This window comes from Sinocyclocheilus anshuiensis, unplaced genomic scaffold, assembly GCF_001515605.1.
Source record: "Sinocyclocheilus anshuiensis isolate Anshui unplaced genomic scaffold, SAMN03320099.WGS_v1.1 scaffold75, whole genome shotgun sequence".
NCBI lineage: Eukaryota > Metazoa > Chordata > Actinopteri > Cypriniformes > Cyprinidae > Sinocyclocheilus > Sinocyclocheilus anshuiensis.
In genome coordinates this window covers 730198-751295 of record NW_015549634.1, presented here as the reverse complement: position 1 = coordinate 751295, position 21098 = coordinate 730198, and the positions used below count along the sequence as shown (strand labels likewise).

Here is a 21098-nt window from a genome sequence, read left to right as displayed (position 1 = left end):
GATAGATAGATAGTTGATAGATATATAGATAGATAGATAGATAGATAGATAGATAGATACATGGATGGATGGATGGATGGATAGATAGATGGATGGATGGATAGATAGATGGATAGATAGATACATGGATGGATGGTCTTCTGTCAGATGGAGGTTCTGGCGCGCTACTGCTCCATCCCGGGTTATCAGAAGCTCTGCTGCGAGTCCTGTAACAGGAGGATGGCTTTCAGTACGCTTTCTCCAGACGTTCATCCTCCCTTCTCATGGCTTCCGGATTTCACCTTCCCTCCTCTGCCTCAAACGAGTCCTGATCCGACTGTACCTCCGTCTACAGCGGCTCCGCTCGTCCACACCACTAAAGCAGCTAGCAGGAGACCTCGGCTCACTTCCTCCAGCCCTAAAGCGGACGAGAGCACTTCCTGTCCCTCATCTCTACCTCCAGACGCACTCCAGATCCAGGACTCGCTCGCCTCGACCCGCCAAACCAGGGACTCGCCGGTCACATGATCACTAACCAATCACACAGCAGCTGCTGGTTACCTCAGAACGAGCCCACGTCACCCACAATCCTCTGCTCCGTGTGTGGAAACGGGAGAAACCGTGACCGGTGCTGTTATTGAAATGCAGTGGCTTCCGGCTCAATGCGTGCTGTTTTGTGTCTTCAAGACTACTAGACGCGTCTTCAGCGTGTTTGTGGCTGTAGTGCGTCATTATTCGTTCGTGTAGATCGTAGCTGTGTTATTTTGAAGTCTAGATGCGTGTGTTTGCTTTGTAACTCCAGTGTAGTTTTGCGATCGACCAGTTTCACTTTCAAAATCCCCTAATGACCTGAGAAAAATAACACGTTCAATATAATTGACATAACACTATTTTCCTTAAATCCTTTTGCCGTTTGATGTGATTAATTACAGAAACCTGTGATTGATTTAGTGTCTAATACAGTGTCCCACAATGCACTTAACTTGAGCTTTATTGGGATTTTAATTTCTGTTAAACTCATTATTTGACCTGCCTTCCAGAAATTCTGATATTTTTACACTAAATTAGTGCAAAACGTTTTTACTATGAATTTTTTTATTTTTATTTTTGAAACAATCAGCACATGCCAATTGCAAAAATAAACATAAAATAGGAAGGCCATATATTAATTAAAAAATATATATATATATATGTGTGTGTGTAATAGATGGAGAAATTTAATCATAATTGGCAAAAAAAAATTTAAAAAGTATTACAATGACTAAAATGAAATGATTAAAATAAAAAAAAAATATTTTAAAAGTTAATTTGAAATATGTTCAAATATATATATAAATAATATAAAATACTGTAATAGTATGTAAATGTTAATACAACAAAACTGGCCTGTATTCTATTTTGTTCATAGCCATTAATGTATTTCAGTCATATTTTCATATTCTTTTGCTCATTTTTATGAAGCTGAACTACACCGATCTACTGAAGAGTTACAAAGCTAGTGTACTCGTGGTTCTCGCCGCCTCCTGGTGCTCCTGATGTTCATCAGTGTGACGACACGCACCTGTGAAACAACAGCAGCCAGCTCTAAAGCGTCGCCTGCAGTCTGTGTGTGTGAGTCTGTGTTCTTCAGCTTGGATCTGCTGTTAAACTGGGTGCTTTTGTATATACTGTAAATAGCTGCAGGTTTTCAGAAGGTGCGAGAGCATCAGGTCTGCCGTCTCTCACGTGGTTTAATCTAATTTCTGTTTTGTATAGTACTTGTATATAGATGAATGAGAGCTTTAAGTGTTAATATTTATTACATTTTTAAGTTGTAGGATGATGAAATACATGAAAATATACACATTGAAAAGAAAAGTGGAGTTTTCATTTCAGATTATTTGTTTATTTGCACATTCAAAACGTCAGGTTTAACCAGTGTAGAATATTTTTACTGGATTAAAAGGTAAAGGGTAAGAATTCCCTATCAGCAAACAATATGACTAAAATGAAAGCCATGAGATAAATGAAAAGGTAATTGCAACTTTTTTTCTCAATTCTGATTTTTTTATTTATATATAAATATGAATCAATTGCAAGATATAAACTCAATTCTGAGAAAAAAAGTCAGAATTGTGAGTTTCTATGGTTTCCATAGAAAATTGGTTATTTACAGGGCATTACGACATTACGATTTGAATGCATTAATAAAACAAATATGAATTAATATAAAATAAGAGTATCTAAGTGTGTACTAGTAAGTCTGGGTTTTATTGCACCAGCAGATCTGAACTGGTTTTGATTGATTATGACATCTGGAAGGAAGATAGATTGTAAAAGAATTGGTCAAAATACAGACGGATGTGAAACTAATCAATCTCCATTCATCTCTGCAGAAACGAGTTGTTTCATAGCTGTTCAGTATAGATTTGTTTGCATTGATTTTTAATGTTTAAAAGTGCATCTGTAATATCAGCCAGCAGCAGAGCTCAGAGACCAACTCATGAATTCAATTCATCGTTTATAACCATAACGCAAATATCAATGAAAATGTTAAACTTTTTCTGTGCCGCCACTGTGAATCTGCAGTTTTAATAATTTTGAACATTTTAAACTTTCATGCGATTTGAGTTAGTTGCACATATTTATTCGAGAAAGTCAAAATGATTACTTCATTTTTAATTATTTTATTTTTAATAAAATATTTAATAAAAAACAATTCATTCGGCCATTATTCACCCAAACCTGTATGCTGCCGTTTGTCTTGTTTCCATCACTGCAGCTCATTTAAACTCTCATTTTTGGTTTAAGTATATGAAGCACAAAATCAGGCACAAAATACAGAATCAGGGTTATCATAGTTAACTAAAACTAAAACTAAAAAATGTTACTTGAAATAAACTTCTTTCAGCTGTTCGCCAAGGCGGCATTTCTCATTTTCATTTAGATTGACTTGATGTACTAAATTAACTAAAAATGGATATTTATTTAAAACTAAATAGACATTTATAAAAAAATTTAAATAAAAAAATACTAAAAGAGAAATATAAAAAATAAAATAAAATGTGAAAAATGAAAACTAATTTTACAAAATTAATAAAATGATACTAAAATAACGCTGTGAAATATTTTTTGTTTTTTTTTTGTTTATGTGGTCAAATCAATTTCATGAGCAGTTGTTTATCTACTTTAATAACTTCCCATTGTTGTTGTTGTTGTTGTTTTAAGGGAAATTGTGAGGTAAGCCGCAAAAGATACAAAAACAGAACTGCAAGATTTAAACTCAGAATTCCAAGAAAAAAGTCTGATTTCATTAGCGTTTACATCTCAGAATTGTAATTGCGACAAAAACAAAGCATTACTATGAAACAGTTATTATAGTTATCTAAAAGAGACAATTTAAAAAACGTAATTACTTTAAATTATATATATATATAAGCTAGTAACATTACATTAAAGGGGTCATATGATGCGATTTCAATTGTTCCTTTCTCTTTGGAGTGTTACAAGCTCTTGGTGCATAAAGAAGATCTGTAAAGTTGCAAAGACTAAAGTCTCAAATCCAAAGAGATATTCTTTATAAAAGTTAAGAGTCAGCCACACCTACCTAAAACGGCTCATTCTAACACGCCCCCACATATCTACCTCACTATGTGGGAAGATTTGCATAACGCCGCCCAAATGTTCACGCAAAGAAAGAAGGCGTAACTTTTATTCTCGCTGTAGTATTGTTGCCGCCGCCATGCCGTGAAGACGCTGTGTTTCGTTGTGAAAGCGAAACTACTTTGTTTGGTCTTCTAAAAGAAACACATTTCATTACACCAAATACACCAAATAATGTTCTTTTTAGCAACATCATATGACCCCTTTAATAGTTTTAACTAAAATGAAAACAGAAATATAAAATTAAAAAACTTCAAATATAAAAATGTAAAAAATCTACTTAAAATGATATTGAAATAACACTCCAGTGAAAAATATTTTTTATTGTCATTTTATATTGTCAGATCAATTTCATCGTAGTTCTACTCTGAGGTGTATGTTGCATGTCTGTGTTCCTATATCGTCGTCAGTGTTGATGTCTGACTCTCAGCATCTGCTGTTTTCTGAGTTTTGAGCGGCCAGCCGGCGCCGCAGGTGTTTAGTGAAGTCCGCTTGTGCTCGAGGAAGAGCCTTGTTCACTAGTGACTGCGGGAGCCAACCCTGAACACATAAGGACACGTTCAACACACGACTACAGAAATACATCAGGGAATCTTCTACACTGGAAACATGAGGTGTACAAACTTTTTTCACTCAAAAATCAGTAGTAAATTTCACAAGTAATATCAAAGAGTAACACTGAATTAAACATGAAATTCTGAAGTAGAAAGACTGAAAGTCTAGTAAAATGTTTTATTTTCAACTTTGACAATCATTTTTACAGCATGTAACATCTGCTGGTCAGTAAAATCTAGTGCTGTCAAATGATTAATCGCATCCAAAATACAAGTTTGTGTTTACATAATATATGTGTGTGTACTGTGTGTTTGTTATGTACAGTATATATTAATGCACACATATCCATGCATATATTTAAGAAAATATGTAAAATTTATATATAATATAAATTATATATAAATATAAATATACACATGCAATTTTTTTTTTTTTACATATATACATGCATATGTGTGCATTTTTATATACATAATAAACACACAGTACACACACATATATTATGTAAACACAAACTTGTATTTTGGATGTGATTAATCGTTTGACAGCACTAGTAAAATCATAAATCATAACACGTGTGCATGTTTTGTACCTTGACGTCCATGTTGAGCAGCCAGATGAAGCGACTGTGGTCGGGACGGTCCTGAAGCGGCTGCAGGATGATGCAGGTGGGTCCATCTTCAGCTCTGAACACAACAAACACCAAACACACACTTACAAAATGTCTTTACCATCAGAAAACACTTTCAGATTATGTCCAGTTTAGTAACTTCAAATCAAAATGTATATGAAATAATTCACAGGACAAACCCTTATTGATTAAGCTTAAATTTTTTTTGTTTTGCAGTTTTATTTGTAACCTTGTCTTTGTTTTAGTTCTGTTAATGGTTATTTATTGTGTACAGCACATTGGTCAATGGTGGTTGTGTTTTATGGAAGGATATTCTGGACTATTTTCAAAAGGAATTGCAAATTGTATTTTCAATTGCGCTTCCATAGTGTGTAACCTATTGTGCGTTATGGAAGAAAGAAACACACGATGCAGGTCACCATCAACCTATGTATTAATGTTAAAGGAAGGTGCAACCAAACGATAGAAAGTACAATGTGTTTTTCCCCAGCATATACACATGAGTGCAGGGGCAGAGGAAACCCCGAATCAGAGTCTTAAAGGGACAGACACCCAGACCATTACAAGTGTTTAGTTGTGCTTTATAAATAAATTGAAATTGAACGTTTTTATGAAAACAAAAATGGATGGTGATTTATACTGTTGTGCTACAAAAACATGAAAAAAGCGCAATAACAGTCGTGCATACGGCTCGTGCGCTAGTATGCAAAGTCTTCTGAATTCATAAAACAGCTTTGTGCGACAAACAGCCAAATATTAATCGATGTTCACTTTTTTTTTTAAATTCTCAAATCTCAAAGAAATGGCGTTGCGATCGGTTTGGAGGAAAACAAGCTCATGCATTATTTTGCCAAACACATTATTTTGCTTTTCACAGAAGAAAGTTAAGTCACGTGTGATTGGACCAACATGAGTGTGAATAAATGAGCTATTTTAAAAAGCAAGATTTAGAATCGTTCATAAAGGTTGGCTAAATGCATGGCGACACACTTTAATGAGTGTTTTGAACACTTCAATCCCGCATGCGCTGTGTTTACCTGACAAACCCCGGCTGCGGCGGCAGAGACTCCAACCGCGTCGCGGCTCCGCCCAAATAAACACGTGACTCGCGCTTGGACGAATGTCTGACGCTCAGGAAGTCCCGCTGGCCAATCAGGTTTCCCGTTGTTTCCGACGAAACCTCGTGTGTAACCATGGTGTTCCTGCCCACGTGTTTTAGCACCTGCGGCATAAAGGAGTTTGTTTACGGCTGAGTCGGACTTTCGTTACTTCACGGAAACATAACAGTCTAAACAAAGAGTCTAAACAAAACAAAATCATAAAATTGTGAAATTGACGTTTTTGTTAGAATTTCACATGGACACGCCCCTTTCAACATTGCAACTAATGCATCATCTAGAATTTCGAATGACAACTCCACTTCATCTGTCAGAATTGCATTCTTTTTATTTTCTTATCAACCTGTAAAACGTTTTACACTTCAGTACATTTAAAAATAATAATAATAATTCAGTGCTGTTGCCTGTTACACTAACTTACAGTTTTGTTTTTTTACAATTGCTAGGACACATTTCTCAATACTAAAATCGAAACTCTTCAGACTCTTCACACAGCTCTCCTAACCATCTTTCAACTTGACACAGCAGTTCATTTCACATTCTAAATGCACTAAAACTACCAAAGCACTTAATTAATGCCTCAAATCAAGTCATTCTAACATAACACTATAGCAAAGGTTTTCAACCAAAAAACACTTTATACCACTCATAACACAAAAGCCTAAAAAACACTAACAACAGGTAGCATTATACAATGTTTTCTTTTGTAAAATGTCTTTACAAAACAAGAATGATACTCTTCTACTGTTTATAATTAATATGTTACATGGTCCATGTTGGCATTACAGTACAAAATTATTCCTAAGTTTTCCTCTTTTGTATAGATGGTAATGAAAGGAAAAGACTAACACTTGTGAAGATGTTCAGCTACATGCAACTGCTTTGATAGTAGCCTATTTGATTTTTTTACATTCAGAATATTTTTCTATATATTACTGTAGAAATGACGCAAATTTCTGTCTTATTTTTGTACTGTGATAGGTTTTGAACTTTAACAGTTTTGAAAACAGTATGTAAACATGTGCAAACTGGCTTGTATAGTACATAAAGTTTTGGTGTTTGCGTCAGAGTGATAAAAGAATTCACGTAATTTGACAGATGTGCCGAAGCAATGATAAATGAGTCACAGTTTAGCCCACATAGACTGATGTTGTGCTCGCCGTGTGAAGAGTTTTGGAAAAAGTGACCTAAGTATTGAGAAATGTGTCCTATAGCGATCATAAAAAACTGTAAATAAATGCACATGCAGTTATAAATTCAAGTTCATTGATTTAATAAAACCTTTTTAGTTGGCAACATTATTTTGATGAGTTCTGGTGACATAATGTGTTTATTGTGCATTATGTGTTAAGTTAAAAAAAATTAAGTTGTAGTAACTTGATAAAATAGTCTTGTTAACAGTAGATTTCTAGTTCCCAGCATGCTTTGCATAGAACTGAACAAGGAGAAAACTGTAAAAAATAAGTGTTATTTTATGTGTTTTTGGTGAAGGGAGAGATCATGTTTAATGCTGTTATATGTTCCGAGTTTCTCTTATGTTGAAATTTTCGTGCTGAAGTTACATGAAGGTAAACATTGTAATGACTCTGTGAGCAATGATGCGCTAATGCCAGTGATTAGTAATATCTTACTTCTTCATTCAATTCACATGCTAAAGAAGTTACAGTTAGCATGTGTTAAGCTAGCTGTTGATTTTAACTGAAAAAAATTGGTTCGAGGGCCATAACTCAATTAGAGCAACTGAATTTTTTGGGCTAATCAACTTAAAAATGTGTTTATGCTACAAAATAGTTTCTCTAACTCAATGTAGTAATCAAAATGTCATCAAAAGTGGGTCATAACTCAAAAAAGATGCAAACAGTTGTCCTAATTTGCATCCATTTAGAAACATACCTAATGTCCCGCTAATTACACTTAAAGTTAATTAATACGGTATTTGTATACTTGCTGTATTGTGGTGTGTCTATTGATTACAAAAATAACACAGATTAATTTTGCCATTAATAGTGTTGCCACAGAAACGCATAACTCTGAGTCTGAGGACGTGAACGTCTCTGAGCAGAACCTCCAGATAGTCATCTAGTAATTACAGCAATTATGACATGGATTGAACGCAGCATTAATCACAGAGCCGCTGACATGAGGACACATGAACATGACTCGTTCTATCATGCATGTTTAGCTTATTATCTAGAGACAGACATGCAGCTGCTTGCAAAAGATATTTGTCTTAAGATGCACAAGTTACAGACAAACAAATTACATGCAAGTTCTTTAATTTTTTCGTTTTTTCTACTATATAGTGTGTTTTTCCATTAAACGCCTTGTTTCTCTCTCTGTTCAGTCTGTTTTCTGTGGCTTATTGATTGCATCACAATTTATAATTTACTATCAGTCATAGGTGTGGAGAATCAATGTATTTACTTATTATTCATAATGCACTACTTATGAATAATTTTCATATTAATAAGCACTGCTGCATGAATGACAATTAGAACAATTATAGAGCATCAAAATATATACTCTATAACACATGATAATTTTTTCAAATATCGTTGAATTACAGTAGTATGGGCCTAGTATCACATAATTTTTGTTTAATATTTTATTTATAATATTAACACAAGTAGTCTTAAAAGTAGTTCTGTCATGACAACACTCGGAGGGATTGGCATGGTAATGTACATGACAATGTTAATGTATTTGGTCTTGATGGAATAGATCTGCTACACTGCTGCAGACCAAGTACTGAGACTTGCTACTAACAATACATCCACTACATGCTGCTGTGAGCATGTAAGAAATACTGCTGCTGCACATATAACACACATTAATAACCCCCATATAGCATACATGAATCACCTCGTAGCTGATCTATACAGGTGGAGCTGGGGAAGGTGGAGGGTTTCTGAAGTGCGCTGCAAAACTGCTACAGCAAACAAAAGCCAGGTATTTGAATATTAAGCAGTAAGCTCATTGGCTACCGATACAGGAGAGAACCAATCAGCTGTCATGTGACAATGATGTCGCCAGGTCAGATTGAGCTAGACCTATCATACTGCGCCATCTAGAGTTTCATGCCAGAACTCTGTATATGCTGTGTGACCCTTACAGGGGATGAGAGAAACCTCATCTACCTCTGCTCAACAAGCCAAAAAATCATCAATCTAGAGCTTCTGACACTACATTACATCTCCAGTCAGTCTCTGCATTGGAAACTGAAGCCGTTTCACCAGCTACAGGATCACTAACATCTTCTCTTATATACTAGATGTGTTACAAGAACAATGTCTCTTCTGCTCACCAAGGCTGCATTTATTGATCATAAATCAAGTAAAAATTGTGAAATATTATTAATATTTAAAATAGCTGTTCCCTTTCATGGGTCTAGGTTTCTTGCCATGCTGCGGACGCAAGCTTCAGATGAAGAAGTGAATGATGTGTGCTCCCGGCGCCTATTTATACTATAGTCGCACCGGTAGTGACGTCATGGCTGTCGCCGGCCAACGAGTTGGTGTTTTTTCGATGTATGCTTCAGACACGGGTCACGACGAGGCGTTCCCCCCCATAGCGACCCCTAGAGGACGCAGTGTCTCGTTCCCTACTCAGGGAACCATGGTTACATATGTAACCTGAGACGTTTTCTATGTGAATATCTGTTAAAATGTCATTTATTTCTGAGATGCAGCACTGAATTTTCAGCATCATTACTGCAGTCTTCAGTGTCACATGATCTTCAGAAATCATTCTAATATGCTGATTTGCTGCTCAAGAAACATTTCTGATTATTATCAGTGTTGAAAACAGTTGTGCTGCACAATATTTGTGTGGAAACCGTGATACATTTTATTTTTCAGGATTCACAGATGAATAGAAAGCTCAGAAGAACAGCATTTATTTGACATAGAAATCTTTTGGAACATTATAAATGTCTTTACTGACACGTTTGATCAATTTAATGCATTCTTGATGGATAAAATATAAAATATAAAAAAAAGTAATACGAAATAAGTATGTCTTACTTTGATGCGTCTGATGCTGGGGTTCCATTCGTGCATCTCCTCCACTCTGAAGAACAAGATGTCGTGAAGTTCCTCTGGAGACGCGTTCAGTTCGGTCTCTAATCGGAAAACCTTCCTGTTGCCGGTGAGAACTTTGCTATAGATCACATCTCCATTCTTCTGAAGGAAAAAAACGTTCATAATTTTCTATGAGAACACATTCTGGTGATCTGCACACTAAGAGAACATTTCACATTCACAGACGAATACCTCGGCCGTCTCCAGTTTCCATCCGTCCTCAGACTCCACGATCTTCAGAGCTTCATTCAGCGCTGCTACTCCTTGTTTCAGATAAAACACGTCCTCATCGGCCAATGCAGCCGTCCTCTGCTCCACCGCCTCTGTCTCTGAAGACATTCATATATATATATATAGGTTATAGGATTTTGAAAATTCTAAATAATAATAATATAAAATGAAGTATAAATATTTCAGATTCTGCAGTGTTTCTATGTGAGTGATCAAATGTAAATAAATGAGTGTTATTAATCATGTGACAGTCAGATCATTAAATCTGAAGATGCTTTTTGGATCATTTTCAGTGTTTATTTTTCTTACTTTCTTGTATTTGAAATAACTTCATCTTTTATTCATAAAGGACACATTCAATTAATCAAAAGTGTCAGTAAAGACATTTATAATGTTCCAAAAGATTTCTATTTCAAATAAATGCTGATCTTTTGAACTTTCCATTCATCTGTGAATCCTGAAAAATAAAATGCATCACGGTTTCCACACAAATATTGGGCAGCACAACTGTTTTCAACATTGATAATAATCAGAAATGCTTCTTGAGCAGCAAATCAGCATATTAGAATGATGTCTGAAGATCATGTGACACTGAAGACTGGAGTAATGATGCTGAAAATACAGCTGCGCATCACAGAACTAAATTACATTTCAACAGATATTCACATAGAAAACAGATATTTTAAATTATAATAATATTTCACAATTTTTACTGTATTTTTGATCAAATAAATGCAGCCTCGGTGAGCAGGAGAGACTTTTTATGCTCACCATTTTAAAAAATCTTACTGACTCCAAACTTTTGAACTGAACTGCAGCTCTGCTGGAGTATTGGATGGAAAGTGAAGTTAAATATGAATGCACAGACTCACTTTCAGTCCATCTCAAAGGGCTCCATGCTGGAAGGGCCATTTGTCCTCGGCTCTGCGAGTGTGTGATCTCCTGGCCAAACGCCGCCAGAGCTGCTCGCTGCAGACCTGCAGGATGGAAAAGACACCATAAATAAAACACAATACAAACACAAGCTCGTGCATCGAGCTGCAGCTACAATCAGGCACCTGCCATGCTCCGTAGATGTGGGTATGTGATTCCACAGCAGAGCTTCAAGACGGCCCGCAGCATGTTGGCTCCCGCTGAGATGGCGAGGAGGAGGAGGCCGCGGGACAGTTTTATAGAGCCGCTGAAGGACAGAGACGAAGATAACGGCTCCATTTACAAGATAGGATTCAGTTCGGCTTTGCCTCCAAGGCCACATTCAAGAGGAACAAGAATGTAGGTTTGCACTGTTTAAAGTCACTGGAACCTGCTAGACATGATTAAAGATGAGAGGAATAGTTCAGAGAAAAATCACATTTCTGTCAGATAACAGCCCGTGGGTTAAGATAAGACAGATTGCATTTATTTATTATTAAAAACATTTTATTTATTTGTTTGTTTTTTTGTTTACACTTTACAATAAGGTCTCATTTGTTAAAATTCGTTAGTCTTTAAATGTACATGTAATAGCGGTGAGTTAAGATGAGACGGAAATTGTATTTATTTATTTGTTTAATATATTTTATTTAATATAATTTATTTATTATTAAATCATTTACTTATTATTATTAAATCATTTTATTTTTATTATTAAAAATATATATTTCTTATTTATTTATTTTGTTTGGGAACACTTTACAATAAGGTTTTTGTGTAAAACACTTTACAAGAAAAAAACTTTTCCACATGCATGCATACAAATTTGTTTTTTCCAAGGTGTTTAAAGCTTTAAAGTCCCACTGACTCTGAGTAGAGAGATCAGCAGAATGACCCTAACACTGACCTTAACCTCGGCTAAACCCTGAGAGAAACCTTCACCTCTTTCATCAGCCACACCTCCAACCAGAGGACAGAAGATGTGCTGAAACACACTAATACCATCACAATCACAAACCCACCTCAGATTAAACATGCATTACAGCTTTCACATGCTTTCATTGAGATTTCAGTGATAAACACGCTCTCAGTCATCATGCATGAGAGCAAGATGAGCTTTTTAGAAAGATTTGTTCATCCTGGGTGCCAAAATAAAGTAATTTGTCTTTGTTAACTATGGAGAATTAATTCAATCTAGAAAAATCCATCATGCACGCAAGGTCTAACATAACAGAGGAATGAGAATTTCTGGATGACTACATATTTGTATTTACGTTATATTTTCCTGATGCCATTCACAAGGGTCTCAGCAACCCCGAGTAAAATATTAGTATTTTTAAAGGGTTTGACTTTCCAGTGATATTAATCAGTTTCACTGCACTGACACTATCAGATGAGAACAAAACGTGAAATGAATTGAACAGAATAATGACATTCACAATATTAAAGGAATAGTTCATCCAAAACTGAAAGATTTGGAGAAATGTGTCATTGCATCAGTGTCTCAGCAATGGATGCTCTGCAGTGAATGGTTGCCGTCAGAATGAGAGTCCAAACAGCTGATAAAAACATCACGTAATCCACACCACTCCAGTCCATCATTTAACATCTGGAGAAGCTGAAACAAATCCTTCCAGTGTTGCTTCCAGTGGATTATTGTGCTGTTTTTATCAGCTGTTTGGACTCTCATTCTGACGGCACCCATTCACTGCAGAGCATCCATTGCTGAGACACTGATGCAATGCTACATTTCTCCAAATCTGATGACGTGGTGCTGTTGGATGATGTTAATCAATAGTCAAAAAGCTATTTAGGTATTGATTTAGCAAACACACACAAGTCGCTTCAGTCAATTCCTGTTGGGTAAAATCATTACAGAAGTAAAATGTTTCTTGTTGAAGGTTTTGCTCTGGTTCTGTTGTCTTGCTGTGTATGGTTTGTTTGATGACTGAATTAAATGGTATGCAAATACTTATGTGCTGTTTTTCTTCTGTTTGTTTAAAGTTGAACTGCCAGCCTGTATGAAGTGGCAGGTGATTTCGGGTCAGAGCTGTTGAGTCATTCAGGCTTTGAAGCTCTGGAGAACTTTATCTGTCTGAGGCGATGAATTCAGCAGCGCATGAAAACCTCGTCGAGACGTCTATCGTGTGTTTTGCAGTCAAAAAAGCAATTACATTTTATCCAGCATACGGGCCTTTTGAGTCACAAATGCTGAGAAATGTGACATAAAAGCACTGGTTAAAGCAGCAGAATTCCCCAATCAAGCACTTCAGTGCTGAGCAATGCTGTGGAGGTGTAGGGCTTGTGAACGCCCAGCATGCATTGCAGAATGAATTTTGCACTTACTGTCATCTGTATTGTTTTACTGTTTGCTTTATGCACTAAAAATATTTGGACCTCAATTTAAGATTTATGTATTTGAATTGCATATAATATTTCCATGCATTTGGATTACACCATTTTAACATAAACTAATAAACTTAATGTGAGGCATTAGTGACAGTCACACATGAATGAAACAGCTCAGATTTCTGTAATAGTACTAATAAACTCAATGTGCTTTACATACACAAAAGCTATTTATCTCATGCATTTTAACTAATTGAATATTGGTTTCACAGCTAGCCATATTTTAATCAAATGTATACTTTGTGTACTTATAATACAGTCAACACATTAAATTGATCAAAAGTGACAGTAAAGACATTTAAAGTTACAAAAGATTTATATTTCAAATAAATGCTGTTCTTCTTTGTCTTCTTTGTATGCATATATACATATATACTGTCACTTTTGATCAATGTGTCCTTGATAAATAAATCAGAATGTATAGAACATATAAATATATATTCTCTCTCTCACATTATTTCTCTCCGAAGCAAAGTACATCAAATCGAAGCGCTGCATTAAAACCTCTTGCATTTGACTCACTGACCTCAGAACCGGTCGGGCTGAAGGTCCAGCGGCCATCATATTAGCAGTGACCTGTATAATCTCTATTTAAGAAAACTCCCGCTGCAGGAATTCTCAGAGATAAAAGGTCTTTTGTGTCCAAACGTTGGTCCATGATTTCTGCATCAGTGCAGTGAAGCAGCAGAAACGATGATGGAGTCCAGAAACCTGCAGACGACAAGAGTCTCATCAAACATCATCTTCATCAGTCATCTGTCGAGACTCGGGGACTTCTTAAACGAAAACATGAAACATGAGGTCATGAGCAGCACAAAGGTCACACATGAATCACTCGCTCACTAATGAGTGCGTTTACGAGTGTGAGCACAATCCAATAACAATAATGCAGCACTGCTGACCTTACTTGACCTTCCAGTAAGAGTTAATTACAGTGACGAATAATTACAGTTATAGTTTGCAAATGAGGCTCAGGGCCCGTGTACGTTTTGATAGTTTGCTTTTCAAACGAGAAAACGGTCGAACAATGAATGAATGAACGGTTTATTCATTCATTCATTCATTATTTATTTCTGTAAAGTAACTGACAGTATATTCCAATGTGTGTTTACTGTATATTCAGTTGTTTGCTCTTTGAACTTTTCTCTTGTAGAGCTTTTCATTTACTGTAAGATCTCTTTACAGTAGTGTAATGACAGTAAACGTTTCTTACAGTTTAATGCTGAATTTTACTGTATCTGCACCCTTCTATTTATGTCGAATACTGTAACAGACATTGACTAGCAAAAGGATTCCAATTTCCCAAAAGGAGTTTTGTGTAACAGTGTTTTCTCATGATCTCACTAGTGTTCCCTAGGCAGTGAAGTAGTGTGTGTATTTGACAGGTTTGTGTGTCATCTGAGGCCAAAGTTTGAGTCTGACAAAAGAGAATGTGTTTTTGACTAAACTATTTGATTTTGACCTGGAAGTCTGAAGCTTGCACAAGTTGGTGTGTAGTTTTGAGATTGTGTGAGCAAATGGTGAATCGTTTCATGAATTGTGTGTTAGCAATCGAGAAAAACTGTAACTATTGTGAAAACATTTGAGAGTTTTGTGCACATGGTTTTCAGAAAATTATTTGCATGATTTGTAATTTGTATGAAATTAATGAAAACCTACAGTCTGTTTAGGACAATTACAAAGTGTTCAGAACTTCACTGTGTTAACTGTTTTGAGAACAGTGACCTGAGCTTGGAGAAATGTGTTAAATTGATTGAGAAAAACTGTAATTACAAACTTTATGTAAAGTTGCATCACATACTGTATGATGACAGATTAATAAATCAATCAGCGCTGAAATGCATCATTCCAAACATGAATGTCCACAGTTATTAGCATCATAAATCTAGCAAATTTTTTTCTTATGTTCATTTCTTTAAAATGTAATGCTTATTCTAACACTATACTTTGTGTTGTGCATTTTGTGTGTTTCTAATAATGGCTGAAGGTTTGACTGCACTTAATGTATTTAATACTCAATTTCTTAAATATTCCAAAACATTTTACTGTAGCACATACTGTAATACTGTTAAATTTATGAAAAATACATTTAAAAATTTTTGCAATGATGTTTTACAAATCAAAGTCATGCCATAAATATATAGATATACTATAGATGTATTTATTAACTTAGTAAGTTACTAATGTGGAGCATTATATTGAGTTGGTCAGTTAACCATATGCATAGTATAAAATGCCAGATTTTGTGAAAGCAAAGGTAAAAATAGAGTGAAAAGGACGTGAAGGATACTTTATATAAATAAAGTTATAAGTGCCTTTGTATTTCTTTCATGTTACAGTAAACTGTATTTTGCATTATACACTGAAAAAAAAAAATTATACATTGAATTTACTATTTTTTTTAAGGTAAGTGGTTACAATCAATTTATTTTTAGCTACATTTAAATAAACAAATATTGCTGAAAGTTAGTCAACTAAATTTGTTTATTTAATTGTAGCTAAAATAAATTGGTTGCAACCACTTTCCTTAAAAAAATGTAGTATCATTTTTTTAGGTGTAGTAATGAGAACTATATTGTAAAATGTTATTAATAGTCCTGAAAGAAATGTCACAATGCTTAAAAAACTTAAGGATCTTAAATTTGTTTATGCATAATATTTATGTATTTTTTTTTAGATATAATGTGAGATGTGTGAGATGATTTATTGTTGAGTTTCAGTAATGCTGAAGTGACTGTGACTTTCTCCAGGAGGGTTTTAACACTAAATCCAGTCTCATTCACAAAGCCCTTCTGGATGCCACAGGAAATGTTTTGCTCTTTCGTCCTATGTTGTAAATCTTTAACTGAAAAGCTTCTGTTTCAGCAGAGAACCGAATACAAGATCTCAGGGATTGAACCTGTCAGTTTGATCAAGGATGCGACATTAAAGGGTTAGTTCATCCAAAAATTAAAATGCTGTAATTAATTACTCACCCTCGTGTTGTTCGAAACCCGTAAGACCTTCGTTCATCTTCGGAACACAATTTAAGATATTTTTGATGAAATCTGAGGGCTCTCTGACCCTCCCATAGACAGCAAGGTAACTACCACGTTCAAGGTTCAGAAAAGTACCAAGATGATCGACAAAGTAGTCTGTGTGACATCAGTGGTTCAACTGTAAAGTTACGAAGCTACGAGAATACTTTTTTGCACAAAGAAAACAAAAATAACGACTTTATTCCACATTTTCGTCTCTACTGCGTCACTTTGGACGCGCGTTCACGACAGTATCATGACGTGGTAGGATCCTTGCTGTCTATGGGAGGGTCAGAGAGCCCTCAGATTTCATCAAAAATATCTTAAATTGTGTTCCGAAGATAAACGAAGGTCTTACGGGTTTGGAACAACACAAGGGTGAGTAATTAATGACAGAATTTTCATTTTTGGGTGAACTAACCCTTTAAAATGTGAGTTTGAAACGCTCTAGAATAGTTGCTTGATGTATAATTGACTGTCTTTCAAAGATTTATTCATTTATTCAAGATTTATTCAAGAAGTTATTCATCTGTGATATACATATACATATACACATATATACATTTTTTTAATAATTTATTTACAAATTAAGTGTTATTATATTTATAGTATATCTATATTTATAGTAATCTATTATGTCTGATTTTTCCTCATTCCATCAGCTTAAATAAATGTGAATAAGATGAATGTAAACATGAAATCAAATTGCATTTAATACTCATCCCTGGTTTTATCATGAACGATCAATCAGTGTGTGTTATTCTATAGAAAAGTCTTTCATAGGATTCTCTGATTGAAATGGCTTTCTATTCCGGTTGACATCACATAATGTGTTAACCAGCAGATAAACAGTGCTCATTGTTAGTTACTGTCATGCAGGTTTTCTGAAATCTTGCCTGTAGCTAATACAATAACTTCATGCTTGTTAGCTGCTCAAGCTGAATGCAGTCACAGTGTTGTTTGTCAGATAATGAGTGCTGTAACAGATGTGTTTGGAGCTCGGCCAGTGTTTGAGCATGTGGTCAGCAGGTGAAGTTCAGTGTCCGCGTCATTCATCCTCACACAAGGACACCTGCTCGCAGATAACAGAGAGATGCACTTCATCACGCGGCACACACAGGTGGCCTGAGCGACTGACTGACAACTGACCTTTAGTGTGCATTGTTATTAGAGGTCACGTCACATGACCTGCACTCATTAATCAAACACAACCTGCGTCCACGCAACAGAAGCAGGTTCTTTATGCATGATCATTTCTGTGCAAAAATGATTTATAGAAGCATCTCTTTAACATTAAATGGAATCCGATCATGCTTGATCTTTAGGGATAAAAGAACAAAAAAAAATAAAACGCAAGCTTAGTTTAAAAAGAGCTTTTATTCACTGCAATTCACAAAATAATTAATAATTACACATGGAAGCCCGTTTCCACCATTCAATAAAAAAAAATAAAAATTCAAAAGGGTAATGTAACTTTTCATCTCTCAATTGTGAATTTATTTCTTAGAAGTGCAAGTTTATATCATGCAATTCTAAGGAAAAAATGTGAGAAAAAAAGTCAGAATTGTGAGATAAAAAGTCACAATTACTTATATTTTGTATTTATTGTTGGAAACGGGCTTCCATAAATAATTAATTGCTGCTCTATAATTTTAAATCAAGCCTGAACATTATTATTTCTTAAGTTATCGTAACAAAAAAATCATTTTAATTAGTGAAAAGTAATTGCAGCAACATTTTTTACACTGCAATATATATATACACTGAACAAAATTATAAACGCAACACTTTTGTTTTTGCCCCCATTTTTCATGAGCTGAACTCAAAGATCTAACACCTTTTCTATGTACACAAAAGGCCTATTTCTCTCAAATATTGTTCACAAATCTGTCTAAATCTGTGTTAGTGAGCACTTCTCCTTTGCCGAGATAATCCATCCACCTCACAGGTGTGGCATATCAAGATGCTGATTAGACAGCATGATTATTGCACAGGTGTGCCTTAGGCTGGCCACAATAAAAGGCCACTCTAAAATGTGCAGTTTTATCACTATATATATATATATATATATACAAATTTTTAATACAGTAATACACTAAAAATATTTTGCAATGATGTTTTAAAAAATATTAAGTAATTAAATTTAATTTTTGACTGCTTTGATTACTATGACAAGGCATGTTTTGTTCCTTATTAGTGACGTGCTAAATGAAACGAGCGCGCGCACGTGTATGTGTATGTGTGTGTGTGTGTGTGTGTGTATATATATATTTCTGTCATGACAACTCTCGGAGGGATTGGCATGGTAATGTCAATGTTAATGTATTTGGTCTTGACGGAATAGATCTGCTACGCTGCTGCTGCTGCTGCGGCAGAGCAAGTACCGAGACTATTGCTACTGCCAATACATCCACTACATGCTGCTGTGAGCATGTAAGAAATACTGCTGCTGCAAATATAACATACATGAAATAACCCCCATATAGCATACATGAATCACCCCGTAGCAGATCTATACAGGTGGAGCTGGGGAAGGTGGAGGGTTTCTGAAGCAAGCTGCAACTGCTACAGCAAGCACTAGTCATATATTTGGATGTTGAGCAGTGAGCTCATTAGCTACCGATACAGGAGATAACCAATCAGCTGTGCCATGTGATGATGTCATTAGGTCAGATTGAGTTAGACCTATCGCACCCATGAATAACTTTAGAAATCAGATAGTATTTATCATTCTTTGAAAGAAAGTCAATTATACATCAAGCTCTTCACATTCACATATTAATGTCACATCTTTGATCAAACTGATGCATCCAGTCCCTGAGATCTTGTAGTGAAACAGAAGCTTTTCAATATAACATTTACAACATACATTATTGCAAAATGCCAAACATCTCCTGCTGCATCCAGAAGGGATTTGTGCACGAGGTTGGGTTTAGTGTACACTGAAGTGTGCACTTCAGAGGGCGAATTTCAAAACACAAACATCATCATTACACCTCATTTGTCCCGGATCATTAAATGCACTGTTTTGGGTCTGAAACGAGTTTCCTTTGAGGTACAAACACGGTCAGTGAGAAGTCATAAGATAAAATATTACTAATATTCATGTCTTCTGAAGTTACATAAGCCTTTATGTGAGAAACACAGCCATTTGAGCTTTATATTGATGGCCAGAGTGTGAATCTGTCTGAAACACAGGAGTGAGTGTAAAAGACTTCAGTGCACTGACAGAAAGAGCTGCTTTTAGACATTCATGCACTAATGCGCTCGGTCGGCATGGGACACTTTTATTCCTGATGTCTGATTTCTCAGCACTTGTTTCTGATTGTGTCTGCGAGCTAGAGTTTAGAAACTGACAATTCAATTAAAGAAAGAATAAAGCATGCCATTGATGCTCCGCTCTGCAGACTTTCATTATTCACTCCCCTAAAATCACAGAAAAATGTCACCTCATTTCAGAGGGATATATGATGATTATACAGTCTGAATAATGAGGAACGAATAGAAATGAAAGGGTGAAGATGACAACCCTCCATTACAGCCGTTCTCATTCCAAAATGTTAGTAGTGAGATTGTGCTTTTCAGTGGTGGCTCTAAAAGAAAATCAGTTTTCTTATTTTGGCAACAGACGCAACACATGATCACGCCTGAGCCCGTCGCCGTGGTTACACATATGCAGAATCAGAACCAGATCAACAGCAGCTGCTCAAATAAAACAATAGCGCAGCTGTTTGTACTGAACGCCGATGAGATTAAATGTTTGCTGCATCTCAAATGAGAAAACCCTTGCAATCTCACACGGGTTTCAGAAGAGCATCAATCTTGTCTCGAACTCTCCTCAGATTTGCCAATGTCTGCAAACAAGCATCAGAGATTTTAACATGGAGTCAGACACTGGAAGAGCAAACTGTTTGGACTGTGATATGCACAAAGAAAGTTATGTTGTTATAGCAGGGTACAGTCATTTTTCCCTGAAAATACTTAAAACTAAAACTTACTGACTTTGCTCACACATAGTATAACACTATAAAATGGATAATTATAGTACTTTTTTGGGGGAGATTTTCCCCACCCTTTTACACTTGTTGTTCCTTAGTTAAAAATGATCAGTCTTTTAAAAATAAATTTATGAATTTCTCGTCATGCAGGCCTCATTGATCTGAGCTCATGTTCTTCAGGTTTTGAGTGACAATTGCCAAAATGATGAACAAATAATGCATTTTTTCCCACTCATAAGCTCAGATCAATGAGGCCTACGATGCTAATTTAAAGAAAACAAGTTGCCAAAAAGATTGAATCCAATATTTGGCAATAAAATAGCATAATGAGAGACTTATAAGCAATTTTTAAAAAGCCAGGCAAGGGTTAATCAAAAAATAATAACATAAAATAATAAAATAAAATGTTAATTATTTACACGATTAATCAATTTGACAGCCCTAATATATATATATATATATATATATATATATATAAACCAGTCTTAAGTCGCTGGGGTATATTTGTAGCAATAGCCAAAAATACA

The 21098-nt window shown here is 35.4% G+C and overlaps 1 protein-coding gene across 1 annotated transcript; it reads right to left on the bottom strand.

Annotated features, from left to right (window-relative positions):
- Positions 1-4014: 4014 nt before the first annotated feature.
- star2 (steroidogenic acute regulatory protein 2) lies at positions 4015-11357 on the bottom strand. The gene is made up of 7 exons (XM_016448678.1): positions 11294-11357; positions 11108-11212; positions 10197-10333; positions 9948-10106; positions 5845-6029; positions 4769-4862; positions 4015-4161 (listed from the first exon to the last, which is right to left on the bottom strand). Exons 1-7 carry the CDS (start codon positions 11355-11357, stop codon positions 4048-4050), a joined length of 858 nt encoding a protein of 285 aa, XP_016304164.1. The 3' UTR covers positions 4015-4047.
- Positions 11358-21098: the final 9741 nt, after the last annotated feature.

What these genes read in the sequence shown, in the direction of transcription:
- star2 (XM_016448678.1), bottom strand. Translation starts at nt 11,357, where the DNA reads ATGCTGCGGGCCGTCTTGAAGCTCTGCTGTGGAATCACATACCCACAT. An exon ending in GGAAACTGGAGACGGCCGAG is followed by an intron (nt 10,107 to 10,196) that starts GTATTCGTCTGT and finishes TTTTTCCTTCAG; the next exon opens with AAGAATGGAGATGTGATCTA. An exon ending in TGCTCAACATGGACGTCAAG is followed by an intron (nt 4,162 to 4,768) that starts GTACAAAACATG and finishes TTATGTGTTCAG; the next exon opens with GGTTGGCTCCCGCAGTCACT.